Source organism: Mesocricetus auratus, unplaced genomic scaffold (genome assembly GCF_017639785.1).
Source record: "Mesocricetus auratus isolate SY011 unplaced genomic scaffold, BCM_Maur_2.0 Super-Scaffold_100004, whole genome shotgun sequence".
Classification (NCBI taxonomy): Eukaryota; Metazoa; Chordata; class Mammalia; order Rodentia; family Cricetidae; genus Mesocricetus; species Mesocricetus auratus.
Window position 1 is genome coordinate 79,463,894 of NW_024429189.1, and position 13,302 is coordinate 79,477,195.

At 43.1% G+C, this 13,302-nt stretch overlaps 1 protein-coding gene across 4 annotated transcripts in view; it reads right to left on the minus strand.

Moving 5' to 3' along the window:
- Ryr3 (ryanodine receptor 3) overlaps positions 1–13,302 on the minus strand; it is a 527,473-nt gene that overhangs the window by 42,275 nt on the left and 471,896 nt on the right. For 3 of the 4 annotated variants that reach the window (XR_005877312.1, XM_040746008.1, XM_040746006.1), the window contains exons 70-75: positions 10,880–10,894; positions 7,666–7,836; positions 7,321–7,380; positions 4,422–4,553; positions 3,893–4,005; positions 566–662 (exon numbers count right to left, since the gene is read on the minus strand). Coding sequence is in view for 3 of the 4 variants with exons in the window: in XM_040746008.1 (XP_040601942.1) it covers positions 566–662; positions 3,893–4,005; positions 4,422–4,553; positions 7,321–7,380; positions 7,666–7,836; positions 10,880–10,894 (588 nt within the window). In the remaining variant the exon portion in view is untranslated. The remainder of the gene's footprint in view (positions 1–565; positions 663–3,892; positions 4,006–4,421; positions 4,554–7,320; positions 7,381–7,665; positions 7,837–10,879; positions 10,895–13,302) is intronic. The other variant, XM_040746007.1, reaches the window with a different exon arrangement.

The window sequence follows — 13,302 nt, forward strand, 5'->3', positions numbered from 1 at the left end:
ATCACACACTGGCCAGAGAAGAGGAGGGAGGGCTTATTTTCCCCCAGATGGGATGAGGCTACTCCTTTGTGTTCCACTTTGAGTGGTTTCAGAGTATGATGTCTGTTAGAGAGAGTGCATGCCAGAATTTTGAAGGACCAAGCCAGAAGAGAGGTGCAGGAAAGAGGATTATGTAGATGCACCTTCCCTAAAGCAGAGCTATTGCTATGGATGTGGGGTTTTAGCTGGGGGTAAACAGGACAGGGGGCCTCCTGCAACCAATGGTACTCAAAACTTAACTTGGCATGAACTCCCCATGGTGTAGCTGTGCACTTTTAAGAAACATTAGTTGTTAATGATGATGGAGATAGGGGTGAGGACATTATTAGCACCTCTAGTTGAAATTCCATCCTCTGGCTCTTAGGACCAATGGCAGCATCACCCTGAGAATTTAGTTAGTTCTTTTCAGGTTGATACACCACACACATTCTATGTGAATGCCTGACTTTCACAACATACACAAACACAGATACAAAAATCAAACCCATTCACACCCGTGTCTGCTCCCAGTTTGTTTGGTACTTACAGCCAAATCCTGTACTAGTTTCTCTTCAAAGGAATACGCCTCTGTTTCTATCCAAAATCTCTGATAGCCATGGAGGAAGAGGTTAATAGAGCGGTGCCTGAGTGGAAGGGTGAGAGGGGGGTCAGGAGAGTGGGTGGGCTCATTATTTTAGTTTGGGTGGTTAGTAGTTAGTAGGCAGGACAGACTTTTTGTACAATTCTCATCTTCTGATTGGTCAGGGCAGTCAGTAGCTCACATTGTACTCTGTAACTAGGTAACTGGAGCTCCTTCCTAGCACCAGAGCCAGAGTGAGACACAGCATCCCCCTTTAGTTTTACTGGGTTTTATCACATTGCCATTCTAGTGAGAAATAGCTGATTAGACCAAGTCTGAAAATATTTGCTTCAGATGACAGTTCTTTAGACTAGTCCTCTATCCAGGTAATACAGTTGAAATCGTGTTGTAGTTTAGTGTCAGACAAACTGTAAACCCTTAACTTAGCTTCCCCACCTTCTCCTATCCAAAGAACACCTCAGCAAGGCATCTCAGCAGTTACTTAGGAAAGCAAGAAGACCTGGGCATGCTATGCTATGAACATGCCTTCTGCGTGGCTCTGGGATCCTGGCTGTGCTCTGCTGTCTGGCTCATACCACTTCCTGAAAGCCAGGCGTGACTTCCTGGAAAGCTAGTCACAGAAGCACCGGTAAGTGTGAAGGCAGTAGCAAGATGGGGCGGGAATGAAGAAAAGGACAAAAGAGGCCATTAAGTCCTGGTTGGTGTTTTGGTAGAACCAAAACCTTGCTGTCTCCCATTAAAATCTGACCAATCAGAATTTTACTTTCTAAAAAAATTGTACAAATGTGTATTCTTATGGGAACATCAAACCATGGCCAAGAATGGAGGCATATGCAGAGAATGAGCTGGTATCTTTCAGGTTACATTACCATTAAAATGGGTATTAGTCTGTCATACTGAGTTTTTTCATTAACCTTTTCCAGCCAAACACGTTGAAAGGTGGTCAGGAAGAAATTGTTAATTTTGTGTCTGGAGAAAAGCATACAGGGTTTTCTTTTAAACACCAACACCAGAGAAACAGCATCTCTATAATCAGATAAATCCCTCTAGTCATTTAGTCTGGAAGACTCCATGAAGCTTAGACCATTGCAAAGTAGGGAGGAGGAGCTGCTTCCACAATTGTCTTCTTGGTGAGCTGGTTGTTATGACACTGACTTACCATCCTTCATGCTAGAGAGAAAACCCAAGCAGCTGGCTTAAGGAGTCCATGCCTCATTACAGGGATTCTGTGAACTTATTCTGACACACATAGGTGGGGGAATACTGAAGGAATACCCAGATAGGAAGGGATGGTATCAACACCATGTCTTAAAACATGCTTGTTTTTGAGAGGGATAATTTCTGCCTGGCTGGCCTGGCCCTGAACTGATGTTTTAAGAGCTGAATTCTTCATGTTACATCCTCAGGCAGGAGTTGTGACCAAGAGAAGATGGTGAATGCTTTCTGGTGTTTTCATTATTTTTAGAAAACAAATAAGGGGATGGAGAGATGGCTCAGAGGTTAAGAGCACTGGCTGTTCTACCAGAGGTACTGAGTTCAATTCCCAGAAACCACATGGTGGCTCACAACCATCTGTAATGAGATCTGGCATCCTCTTCTGCAGACAGAAAACCGTATACATAATAAATAAATCTTTAAAAAAAGAAAACAAAAATTGTACACACTTCTACAATTTTAAATGGGTATCAACTTCACTTTTCTGCAAGGACTTCATCAACCCCTGTACCTATGGCTGGACTTCCATTTTCTTCTTTTTACTTGACTTAGTGTTGTTTCATTCCCCTCCAAATAAAGCAAATCTAGTTTCTTGGGAGAGGCCCTGTGGAACAGGTATACTTCTCAGAAACTGTGCTTTCTCTGCCATCTTCAAAGACACTAAAAGGGAAGACTTGCCTGGTTCAAGGCAAGGTATAGGCTGTTCTGGATAAATGATGGTCAAGATCCTCCATTTGACAAAAGCAAAGGCCAAGAACAGGATAGTCCCTGGCCTCATAGTCTAAGGAAACATACTGATGTATAGGATTCAGAATGCTTTTGTCCTAGTCAGTTGTTTTTCCATGACCAGGTGAGGCTGTTCCTAGAGACTAGAAAGTTGATAAATCAAAGGTTGTTATTCAGTCACCAGCTTTGTAGACAGAGTACAGATCTGCCCTCACTAGAGAAGGATGAATTTGTCTTATCACCAGACATGCAGAGACAGTCCTAGTAGTCAGTACGGGTCTTCAATGTGTAGATCTTCAATGCCCTAAAAAGATCATGCATTGAAGGATTGGTCATCAGACTCTGATGTTACTGGGAGATGGTGGAACCTTTAGAAGCTGAGGTCTAGTAGTAGGATCAAGGCCACTGGGACACACCCTTGAATATTAGAGCCTTGTTCTACCCCTCTTTCTGGTAGGTGAGAAGCTTTGCTCTATTGCACGTTCACTCCCATAATTATCTCCATAATCATAGACTGAGAATGACGGCAGGCACCAAGTGACCACCAGCTAAAAACCAGCTCAGAAACCGTGAACTGAAATAAACCTTTCTTTGAGTCAGTGGTAATGGAAGTCTAACTAACACAGATTCCCTTCCTTATGTTGACAGAAGATATGCTACATAGTTTGCAGAAAAAAAAAAGGCCAAAGACTTCACATAATTTTTACTTCAAAGTACAAAAGAGCAAAATAATTACATTGTCCAGCCTCTTTGGGTATCTCTAAGCTTTCTTCCTCTTTTTGTTTTAAGACAAGGATTTGTTATGTAGCCTGGGCCAAACTCACATTCATGAACCTCCTCTACCTCCTGAGAGCTGGAATTACAGGCATGTGTCATCGCAACTAGCTGCCCCTTCATCTTGATGGTAAATACACTGTGGTGAAGAATTCTCAGGTTACAGTTACAGCAGAGGCTGAAGAATAGTAAATTCTGTCATGTCACCTAGTGCCTGAGAAGGCAAATGATGGAATTTAGGCTAAGGTACTTTAGAAAACAGCTCCCTTTCTCCAGAAGCCTTTATGTTCTCAAAAAGACTCCCATCTCAGCAAAGAAGAGAGGCAACCTCCTTGTGGGCTGGGAAGCTGTGAAGACCCAGGATGAGGTAATCTCACCTGCTTCCATACGTACCTTGATTGCTTACACCATCCTATTGTGCAGTCTGCAAGGTGCCATAAGCCACAGACCCTAGTTTCTATTGTTAGGATTAAGTTTAAGGGCCAGAAAGAGCTCAGCTACAGGAGGACAAGCCCTATCACTGGGTCACCTGGCAGAGAATAATGACGGAGTACCCACCTGGGCAAATTGTAGAGAGGAGCCATCCTGAAACAGGCCACCACTGCCCGTTTCCGTTGCTTTGACAACAATTTGTGCCATACAGCCTTTTTGGACCTCAAAGGCTGTTCCACCTGAGAAGACATCACATAAGTAGGCACACAGTAGGCCGATAGTAGCTCAGACATCTCAACTCTAGGATGATTTTGGTTTTGCAACTGAAGTTAGCAAAAATGTCCCCAGCAGTAAGTCATTCTTGTGTGAAGGTCCTTTTTTTTTTTCATTTCCCCAAAATACCACTAGACATTTATTGTTGTTTTACAAATGGCAAAGAACTGAAAAAACAAACTATTTTGAAGTCATAGCAAGAACTTGTAAACTGCGCAGGGGAAAGCTATGAGGCAACAGGGAACACTTGGGGGTGATGTGGGATAAATTTGATGGTTGCCTTTTGCCTCAAGAGGTCTCCTGTAATTGAGAGTTGAGTGCAGGGAAGAACTTTCTATCCTCCCAGTCTTGCTTACTCACTCCTCATTGCAAACCTGCATACCTGCTCTAGGTGGAAGAGAGCTGCTGAGATCCTCTGCACACGCTCCACTGTCTTTTCTGGATTGGAAGGTTCTTCATTCCTCAGAACATCTTTGTAGAGGTTCAGTTGCCATTTCACAGCTGGATCATCTGACTGAAGTTGAAGCATATCCATGAGATAAGCAGTTTCTGTATCTCTGATGCTAAGGAATAGCATCAGTCCTACCAGGTTCTGTATAATAAGACTCATTTGATTATACTTTTCCTGATTGAGAATAAGACAACTACCATAGATTAAAGCCAAACGTAAAACAAGCTTTAATGGAATACTGGCCAGGTGGATGGGCTCTGGCCAGGTCCATACCCAGATTCCTGGGAAATGGCCCAGAATCACAGTTTGCAGTGACTTAAGTAGGAACCCCTGTAATTCATTGCATTTCCCATCAAGACCATTCAGAGGCAAGCATACATCCTGATGTACCCCCAGGCTGTGAACCTCCTGCTCATATGTGACCAAGCAAAAGGTGTAGATGCCTCAAGCAAACTTGTTTAGGGGAGTGAAAACCTGTGGCTTGTTAATCTCCCATAAACAATAGCCTCCAGCATTTCAGGAACTATCTGTCCTTGGGCAAGGGGCTTGCAGACCAGAGACATTTTTGTTTCATGGATCTCTTAGGCATAGTAATTAAAACTTAAAATGTAACTTTGGCTTTCACACCTTTCTCTTCCTTCCATCCCTCTTGTATTTTAAAACTATGCTATGTTTTTACTTGTGTGTGTGTGTGTGTGTGTGTGTGTCTAACTCTGCGTATGTGACACGTGTTTTGGGTGCTTGTGGGTGGCGGAAGAGCATGCTTGATTCCCTGGAGTTGCAGTTATTTGTACGAGTAAGCTGCCTGATGTGGGTGCTGGAAGCCAAACTTGAGTCCCCAGGAAGAGCAGCAGGTGCTCCTAACTGCTGAGTCATCTTTTCAGCCCCACTCTTCCTCTCTTATATCCTACAACATAAAAATGCTATATATGAACCTCATTTTCCCATTCCTTCATCTCTTTGTGCTATGTTTTGGATGATTTCCAGAAAATAGTCTTCCAATTTATCAATTCTATGTTTGGCAATGCCAACCTTGTAACTTATGCCTACAGATTAAAATTTAAATTTCAAGACTATTTATTTGTATAATCCTCATGCTATTTTTTGATCAAACCCATTTATCTCCTTTTAAAGAACATTCTGCTTATTATTATTTTTTGTGAATTCTATTGCTTCCCTTGTCTGACTAAAAGTTTTTTACTGTATTGGTATTTAAGTTTCTTTCTGTTAGTTCCTTGTTGCTTGAGTTACTCACTTGGAGCATTTCCTTACATGTTCTGCATCTTTGGAGTCCATTTCCAGGACCAGTTTTGTTTACTTGCTTTCCACCCACATTTTAGTAAGTAGAGACCCTCCAAGTAGTTTCAGAGTTGTCTCTGAAGGAGATAAGTGAGTTTCTCTGGCTCAAAGCTAATTCTGTTCAAGCCTCACATGCTGCTGCAATTATGTCAAGATAGACAATCAGCTCTATATTCCTCTTCCTTTAAAGTTGCTAAACTCCAGCCCTAAGGCGTAGCTCTGACTGGAGCACCTGTCTTCTCTCCAGGAGGCTGGCTTCTCCTTGTGACAGGGCAGGACAGTGCAGAGTCTCCTCCATCTTGTGTTCTTGCTGAGGCCATTCCAGGCTTAACTTGAATTTGATCTCCTTGACGAAGAAGTGCACAGAAAACTGCTCAACTCTATTCTAGGAATGCAAGGTCAGGATGTTCTAGCTAACTTATCTTAGTGAGTGTTAAACTGCCTGTTTGCCACTTAGCTTCTGTTAAACTGCTTGCTTCACACTGCTGACTTTCGCAAAGCTCCCTGGAGCTTCAGAGTGAGAAGACAGGACATGGTTTCTGCCTTTAAAGTCCATGTTTTGGACACTCAGGGCTGCACCTAAGTCTCCCACACATTTGGGTGTGGCCCTAGTTGGCTGGAATAAAGACTTTCAATAGGCTATACACTGGATCTAAGTGGTCATCTCTGGTGTCCCCCCTTAACACCCCTACTGCTAAGAGTTAGAGCATCTTACTTTTTGGCAGTTAGGATTTTTTTGTTGTTTGCTTTTTTTTCCTTAAGTACTTTATCTACCATTGCTATACATTTTGGGGAGAAAGAATTGGTACTTTTGCTTTTCTTCATAATCATGTTAGGGCAGAATGTACCTTGAAAATGGAGCTGTTCAAAATTAAAGAATTAGAGAAATCTCAAGATGTCTTTAAATTCTAGCTCTCATTTTCTTGTTATTTTTACCCATAACACACACTTATTTTGTTTCGAAAGCTCTCCAGAGTGGCAGCTACCAAAATGTTCTCCCAGGTGCCTCTTTCCCTGTTCAACAAACCTTGAAGTCAATACATTTTGAGGCTTAATCCAAACACTCTCTGCAATGGCCTAATGTTCATTTAGTAGAAAGTATGACATACACTTGTTAGAGAGCTTAGCTTGTGTGTGTGTGTGTGTGTGAGAGAGAGAGAGAGAGAGAGAGAGAGAGGGAGGGAGGGAGCTAGTTTTCCGTAGCCCAGGTTGTGCTCCAATTTGCTATCATAACCAACATTGGAGCTGAACTCCTGATCCTGATGCCTTCGCTTCCCATTTGTAGCAATTATACCCATTTGTAGCAATTAAACCGTTCTTAGAATACATTTTGAAACATGAGCAAAGTGTTGGGTGGTATACATTTGTAATCTTCACACTTGGGAGGCTTAGGCAGGAAGGTGTCAACTTTGAGGCTACCCTGTGCTGCATAGAAAGACTCTAACTTAGCAGTCAGATAGACAGACAGACACCATGAGTAGGGAGGATGGGTCCTGCAGCCAGCAGGGCAGCCTGTGAGAGGAAGCATCACCTTTTCCTGCAGATGTAGGTTATTCCGCAGATGTTCCTTGACCTCTTCATCAGTGTCCCTCTGTGGAAAGATGCTAAATTTTATTCCTAGGGATCACCATGGAAACGCAAAGTAGGGTGCAGAAAGTATGGATGGTGAGTGCTCAATTTAACTGGGATCTTTCTTAGAAGAGCAGGAGGAGAGAAGTGAAGGAGACTAACCCCAAGTTACTGACAGCTTTACAAAGCATGTCCCTTTCCCTAAACCCCTACCTTACCCCCCAGGAGCTTCCCCTTCAGAGGCTGAGTACCATCCACTCCCCACAGCCCACACTCTACATTCAACCCAACCACACAGGCAGCTTACACAGCTGTATCGAGATTTTGCAAGAGAGATGAGTTCCTGGTCGCCTGGTGTACACATGTTCAGACCAATGGGCAGCATTTTCTTGAGCGCAGCCACGATGAGGGAGGTCTGGATGGAGTACAAGTCTCCTCGCCTCTTTGTCTTCTTCCGTTCCTGGTCCTGTCCTCCAGACTAGGAGATGATGTTGAAATAAAGAGAAGGGCTCAGTGACTCTCTGAAAGGAACTGTCTCAGCTCAGGGGTAGCTTGCTTCCTTGAGGCCCTGTCCGTACAGGCTGGGCCTTACTACATTTCAAAGAACAGTAAAAAACAAAAACAAAAACAAAAAAAGTGTTAAGCAAAAACAAACCAAATGGTCATTAAAGACCAGTTCAAACCCAAGCCTCCATTTCTGTACATGCACACAAAACCACAGTAGCTAGACACACAGCACAGACACCCGTCGTCCTTGTTTACTCTCTTCTGCACTGAAGGGACACAGTCACAACAAAAAGAACGGTTTTACAGCAGGTAAAATAACTCCGACAAAGAACAGCTCCTCACCACTGGTGTACGAGTTAAAATATGGAATACATCCACCACAACACCAGTGACCTGTTTCCAGGACTGAAGCTGGTGTTTTATAGCATGGACTTTCCACATAGCCTCTCCACCATGGGGCAACACAAATTCTTACAGGAAAATCTACAATAGGGCTGCTTCAGGATCTGGCTGGGAGGAAGGTAGGAGAAAAACTATACAGGAAATAAAGGAACTCCATAGTTCTATGGGAGTTTTTTAAGTTTCGTTTTATTTTTAACTTTGCATATTTGCACTTATATGTGTCTCTATGAGTGCAGTATCCACAGAGGCCAGAAGAGGACATCTAAGTCCCTGGGACTGGATTTACAGGATATTGTGGGATGCCTGAGGTGGGTGCTGGGAACTGAGCTGGGGTCCTCTGCAAGAACCATGTGTGCCCTTAACTACTGAGTCATCTGTCTCTCCAGCTGACGAAGGTTTGTTTTGCTCATGCCTTGTCATTATTTTCAGAGTTCATTCAACTAAGTATCAGTGTTTTCGTTTCCTGAGTTTTGTTTTTGTTGTGGTAGTAGTTGAGTTTTTTGTTTGTTTTGAAACAGGTTATCCTTACGTAGCCCATGCTAGCTTTGAAATTGTGCCAAACCTGCTTCAGTCTCTCTACTCCCAGGATTATAGGTATAAAATACATACCTGACTCTAAGTGGGAAGTGTAAGAGAGAAATTTGACTTGCTTCACTATAGGCAATGGTAGCTCCCAAACAAGCGACTGAAAACACTCAGCACCCATAGCATAGCAGTGGTAGTCTGGGTGGGTTCAGGAGACAAGATACCATAGCAATCTACTTTTTATGGTGCTATGATTGGAAAAGCAAGGCTGACCACGTGGTACTCTGCATGATAGACTTTACCTCAGCTGAGTAAGCAGCATACAAGTAGAGAGAGCTTTGTGGCCTGAAATTAGTTAGGGCCCACGGTGAGGGAAAACTGGTTTTGCTTTAAGAGAGTGTCTGCTAAAATGCATTGGCAGTAGTGTAGTTTACAATGACATGCATACAGAGCTCTGTGTCCTTCTCACCTCCCCTAGATGTGGCACCCAGGGCCCATTTATGAGACATGCCTTTTCTTTCTCTTTTTTACATGTATTTAATGTATGTGCATCATGTATGTGTACCATGTGTGTGCCTGGCACCAAAGAGGTCAGAAGACAACATCAAATCCTCTGGATCATAAGGTTTGTGAACCACCATGCAGGTGCTGGGAATTGAAACTTGGTTCTCTGGAAGAGTAACAAGTACTCTTCACCACTGAGCCAACGCCAAAGCCCTAGACATGTGTTTTCTAGAGAAGAGTCGGTGATTTTACCACTCGGCTACACAAGCAGCACTTTCGGGTGGTTATATTACCATTTGGAAATCAGTCTGATGAAAGAGAGTTGCAGAGGCATTGTGTCCCTGGAACTACAAAACCACAAGTCAGCCCCAGGATGCAAGTTAAACCGAGGGTAGTGCCACATATGAGAAGGGACGAAGTGATGCTAAGGACCAGAGCCCTCTCACATACCAGAGCAGCAGAGTATGAAGGCTGCTTCCCATAGGACACTGCAAGCGCTGTGCTCTCCGAGCCTGTGTTCTTCCACCAAGTGGACAATTCCAGTGGCAAAAACCATCTGCAGTCCACCACCTAAACTATCCATTAAGGATAGAATCTGGCTATATACATACAAACTACACGGTATTATGTATGTGTAAATGTCAACAATCACACACAGCATATGGGTAAATGTGCCAAAATGCAACTGTGGATTTGATAGAGAATTTAAATGATTTCTCAGTCTCTGCTTAGTTTTGCCTTTATCATATTCTAATCATAACTGTTACATGTATGACTTCAATATAGCAGAAACATAAATTGAGCATTTCCAATCCTCAAAACAAGCTTGAAATAGTTTAGGGATGAGAATGTTCCTCAGGGATCTTGAGGATTCTTTTTTGAGGTCACACAGTAAGAAAGTGTCTGAGACATCATCCAGATGCAAGTCTATCTTGCCAAGGCTCCATTTTTTTCTTTTCTGCGAGCTTCATGTGAACTGGCTCTTACATGTCTCCCATTCTCCACCACATACCTTGGGTCAGAGGGTTTGGAACGATAGCATTAGATACTTATTAGTGAACAGAAAGAGAAGAATGTCTACATAAATGTGTACATTTTGTGCAAAAGCTTAAAGCTATCTGCTGATTTCAAACTTGAGACTCTCCTGGGAGTCTCCTAGAATCATGGGGTCTTGAATCAGAGGCAGAACATGTATAGTAGTGAGAGGTCTGGACCAAAGACACAAATCAGAAATGTGAACCTGGTACCGTGGCAGAAGAGGGAAGCTCTGAGGCTCCCAAGCCCTGCCTGTCCTCCCTATCTCTGGCAGAATGGTGGCTGCCAAACTAGGAGAGTAGGCATCTGGGAAAGGGAATAGAAATAGCAAGGAGATCTCTGTTAGAGCAAGTCTTGCCTGGCTTCCCCATTCCAAGGGCGGATAAGCCTATATACACTCCTGGACAGGCAGTTGTCTTCCCTGGGGGAACCCACAGGTTGGAAAATCCATCTGTAATACCCCCATGGCGATCACAGTGTGGAGAGGGACAGAGCCTGGCAACTCTAATACTAGGACAGAAAAGACACATCATGCATTTGACCTGTACCTTTACTTGCATGGCCTGTATGGAAAGACAAAGGAAAAGAGACAAGGAGAAGAGTCAGTCAGTAAAAGTAGGGATCCAAAGCATCAGGCAGCATGTTATCCTTAGCTTCTTGGGCCCAGTTACTCAGTCATCAGAACAGAAACCCAACAGTTCATGTGAGCATAGCATGAAGACTAAGGAGAGGTTAGGATGTAGGTTAATTTGCCTGTAAACAACTTCATATATCCTCATCAAGCACTTCTGGACTGGGAGGAGACCTCAGAGACCAGCCTTCCAGAGTGTATGCTCTGTAGAACCCACCCACAGTAGCAACTCACAGCAACTCTTTATATCTACAGTGTCTCTTTTTGACTTCCTTTAACCACAGGGGGCTGCAGAAAACTTTCATGTACCCAAAGACTTCAAGTTTGAATTCCTCCCACCCACCACATTATCTGCTCCAGCAGACTAGAGAATCAAGTTAAGGGCAATGCCTTTGCTTCTGCTAAAAGGTTTGCATGTGTGTGTGTGTGTGTGTGTGTGTGTGTGTGTGTGTGTACACACACACATATATATATATATACATACATATACATATATATAATTTCACTTTGAATCTTTTCAAAAAGCTTTAAAATATTTTTATTCAAGTTCATTTGGTATGTTTGATGTACCAAATGTTATCCTAATGTGCTATTTTTTCCATTTTTCTTTTTTATGTTTTAAAATTTATTCATGCAATATATTTTGATCATATTCTTTCCCCTCTCCCAATTTGTCCCAGATCCTTCTCACCTCCCTGTCCACTGAACTTTATATTTTCTTTCTTTGAAAAAAGTCTGAAGCACATTCTATATGGAAAGATACTTTGCTCAGCCTAGACTCAGGGGTGTGGGGGGTGAAGAGGTACCTTGGTCCTGCCTCAGTGACATGATGGGACAGACTTAGTAGACTTCCTAGGGGAGACCTTACCCTCTCCAAGGAGCAGATGGATGGGGGGAGTGAGGGGAAGTGGAAGGAGAGGAGGGAGGTGGAACTGGGATTGGAATGTAAAAAATTAATAAAAACTGAAATCAAAACCAAACTCCCCCTCCCCGCCTTCAATCCCTCCTTCCCACACCAAAGTACACACAGACACAAAACAAAACAAAACTGGAATCCTTTTTGTGTTGGCTACTTGCAATTGGTTAAAAATAGATTTAAAAAATTACTGGAAGGGCTGGGATGTACACAACTCTCACAAGGCCCTGGCCTCTACCTTAAGCATTGAAATCAAAAGAGCAAAACCAGAGCAGACAATAGTGACAACAAGAGATCATACTAAACTTCTGGGTGTGATGATCTACACCTTTAATGCCAGTGCTGGAGACTGAGAAGAAGAGTTCAAGGACAGCTTGGGCTGCATGATAGACTCTGTCTCTAAACAGAGTGTAGGAGGGAGAGAGGGAAGGAGAGGGAAATAAAGAGAGAGGGGGTTGATGGGGGTCCTGCAGGATTGTCCAGAGTGACTTGGGATCACTCCACAACCAAAACAACAGAGTCTCTCCTTTCTTACACTGCAGCTTTTAAACTTTAAGTCAAAGCTTCCTATATCCTGAAGGTTATACCTCTATTCTTCATGTGTTGCTAGGATTAATTCCTTCATGATAATTCACTAATTCTGGTTCATACACCCTCAAAACAACTTCACTTATCTGCTCTTAGGTCATAAACTACACCAGTACTTAATGATCAAGCAAGTGACTTTCTGTGTAGTCCTTAGAGGGGAACAAAAACCAAACCAGACTTTGCAGTCTTCATGTTTTTGTGAGATGTGGGGGTTTGATGAAAGTACATTTCCAGGTGTTGTCTGTGTCACTGTAGCTCAGGGGGCTCACATTTCCTGGGGTTGTCTATACCTCTCTCCTGCAGGGGGCTCACATCAGCCTTTGATCAGAGGCAGACCTGCACTGTGGGAAGTCCTTATTCCATCTAGAGGGTAAGTGAAGTTCATGTAAGTCAACGCAACATGAGATGTTAGAGGAAAAGAAGAATTTCTAGAAATCAGTCTGAGAAACGGGGGGGGTGTAGGGGGGTTGTGGAGAGGAAGAAAGGGAGAGCATGCAAAGGGAGAGTCAAGATCACAAGAAAAGTGGACAGATAGGAGGGAAAGGACAGAGAGTAGAGGACAAAGGGTAAGTGTGTGAGAGAGAGGAGTGGAGGGGGGAGAGGAAGGGAGAAAGAGAAAGAGGGGAGAGAGAGAACATCAGTACATGACTGTGAGATACTTCAAAAGTATAAGAACAAAGAAAACAAAAGAGAAAGGATGCAGAGAAAGGAAGTAAGAGAGACTGATGTATGCGTGTGTGCACGTGAGCACACTGAACAAAAGTCACGTGATTTCACACTCTCTTAAAATATATCCTATTAGACAGTTCCTGTCCTTTTCAACTCATGAAAACACA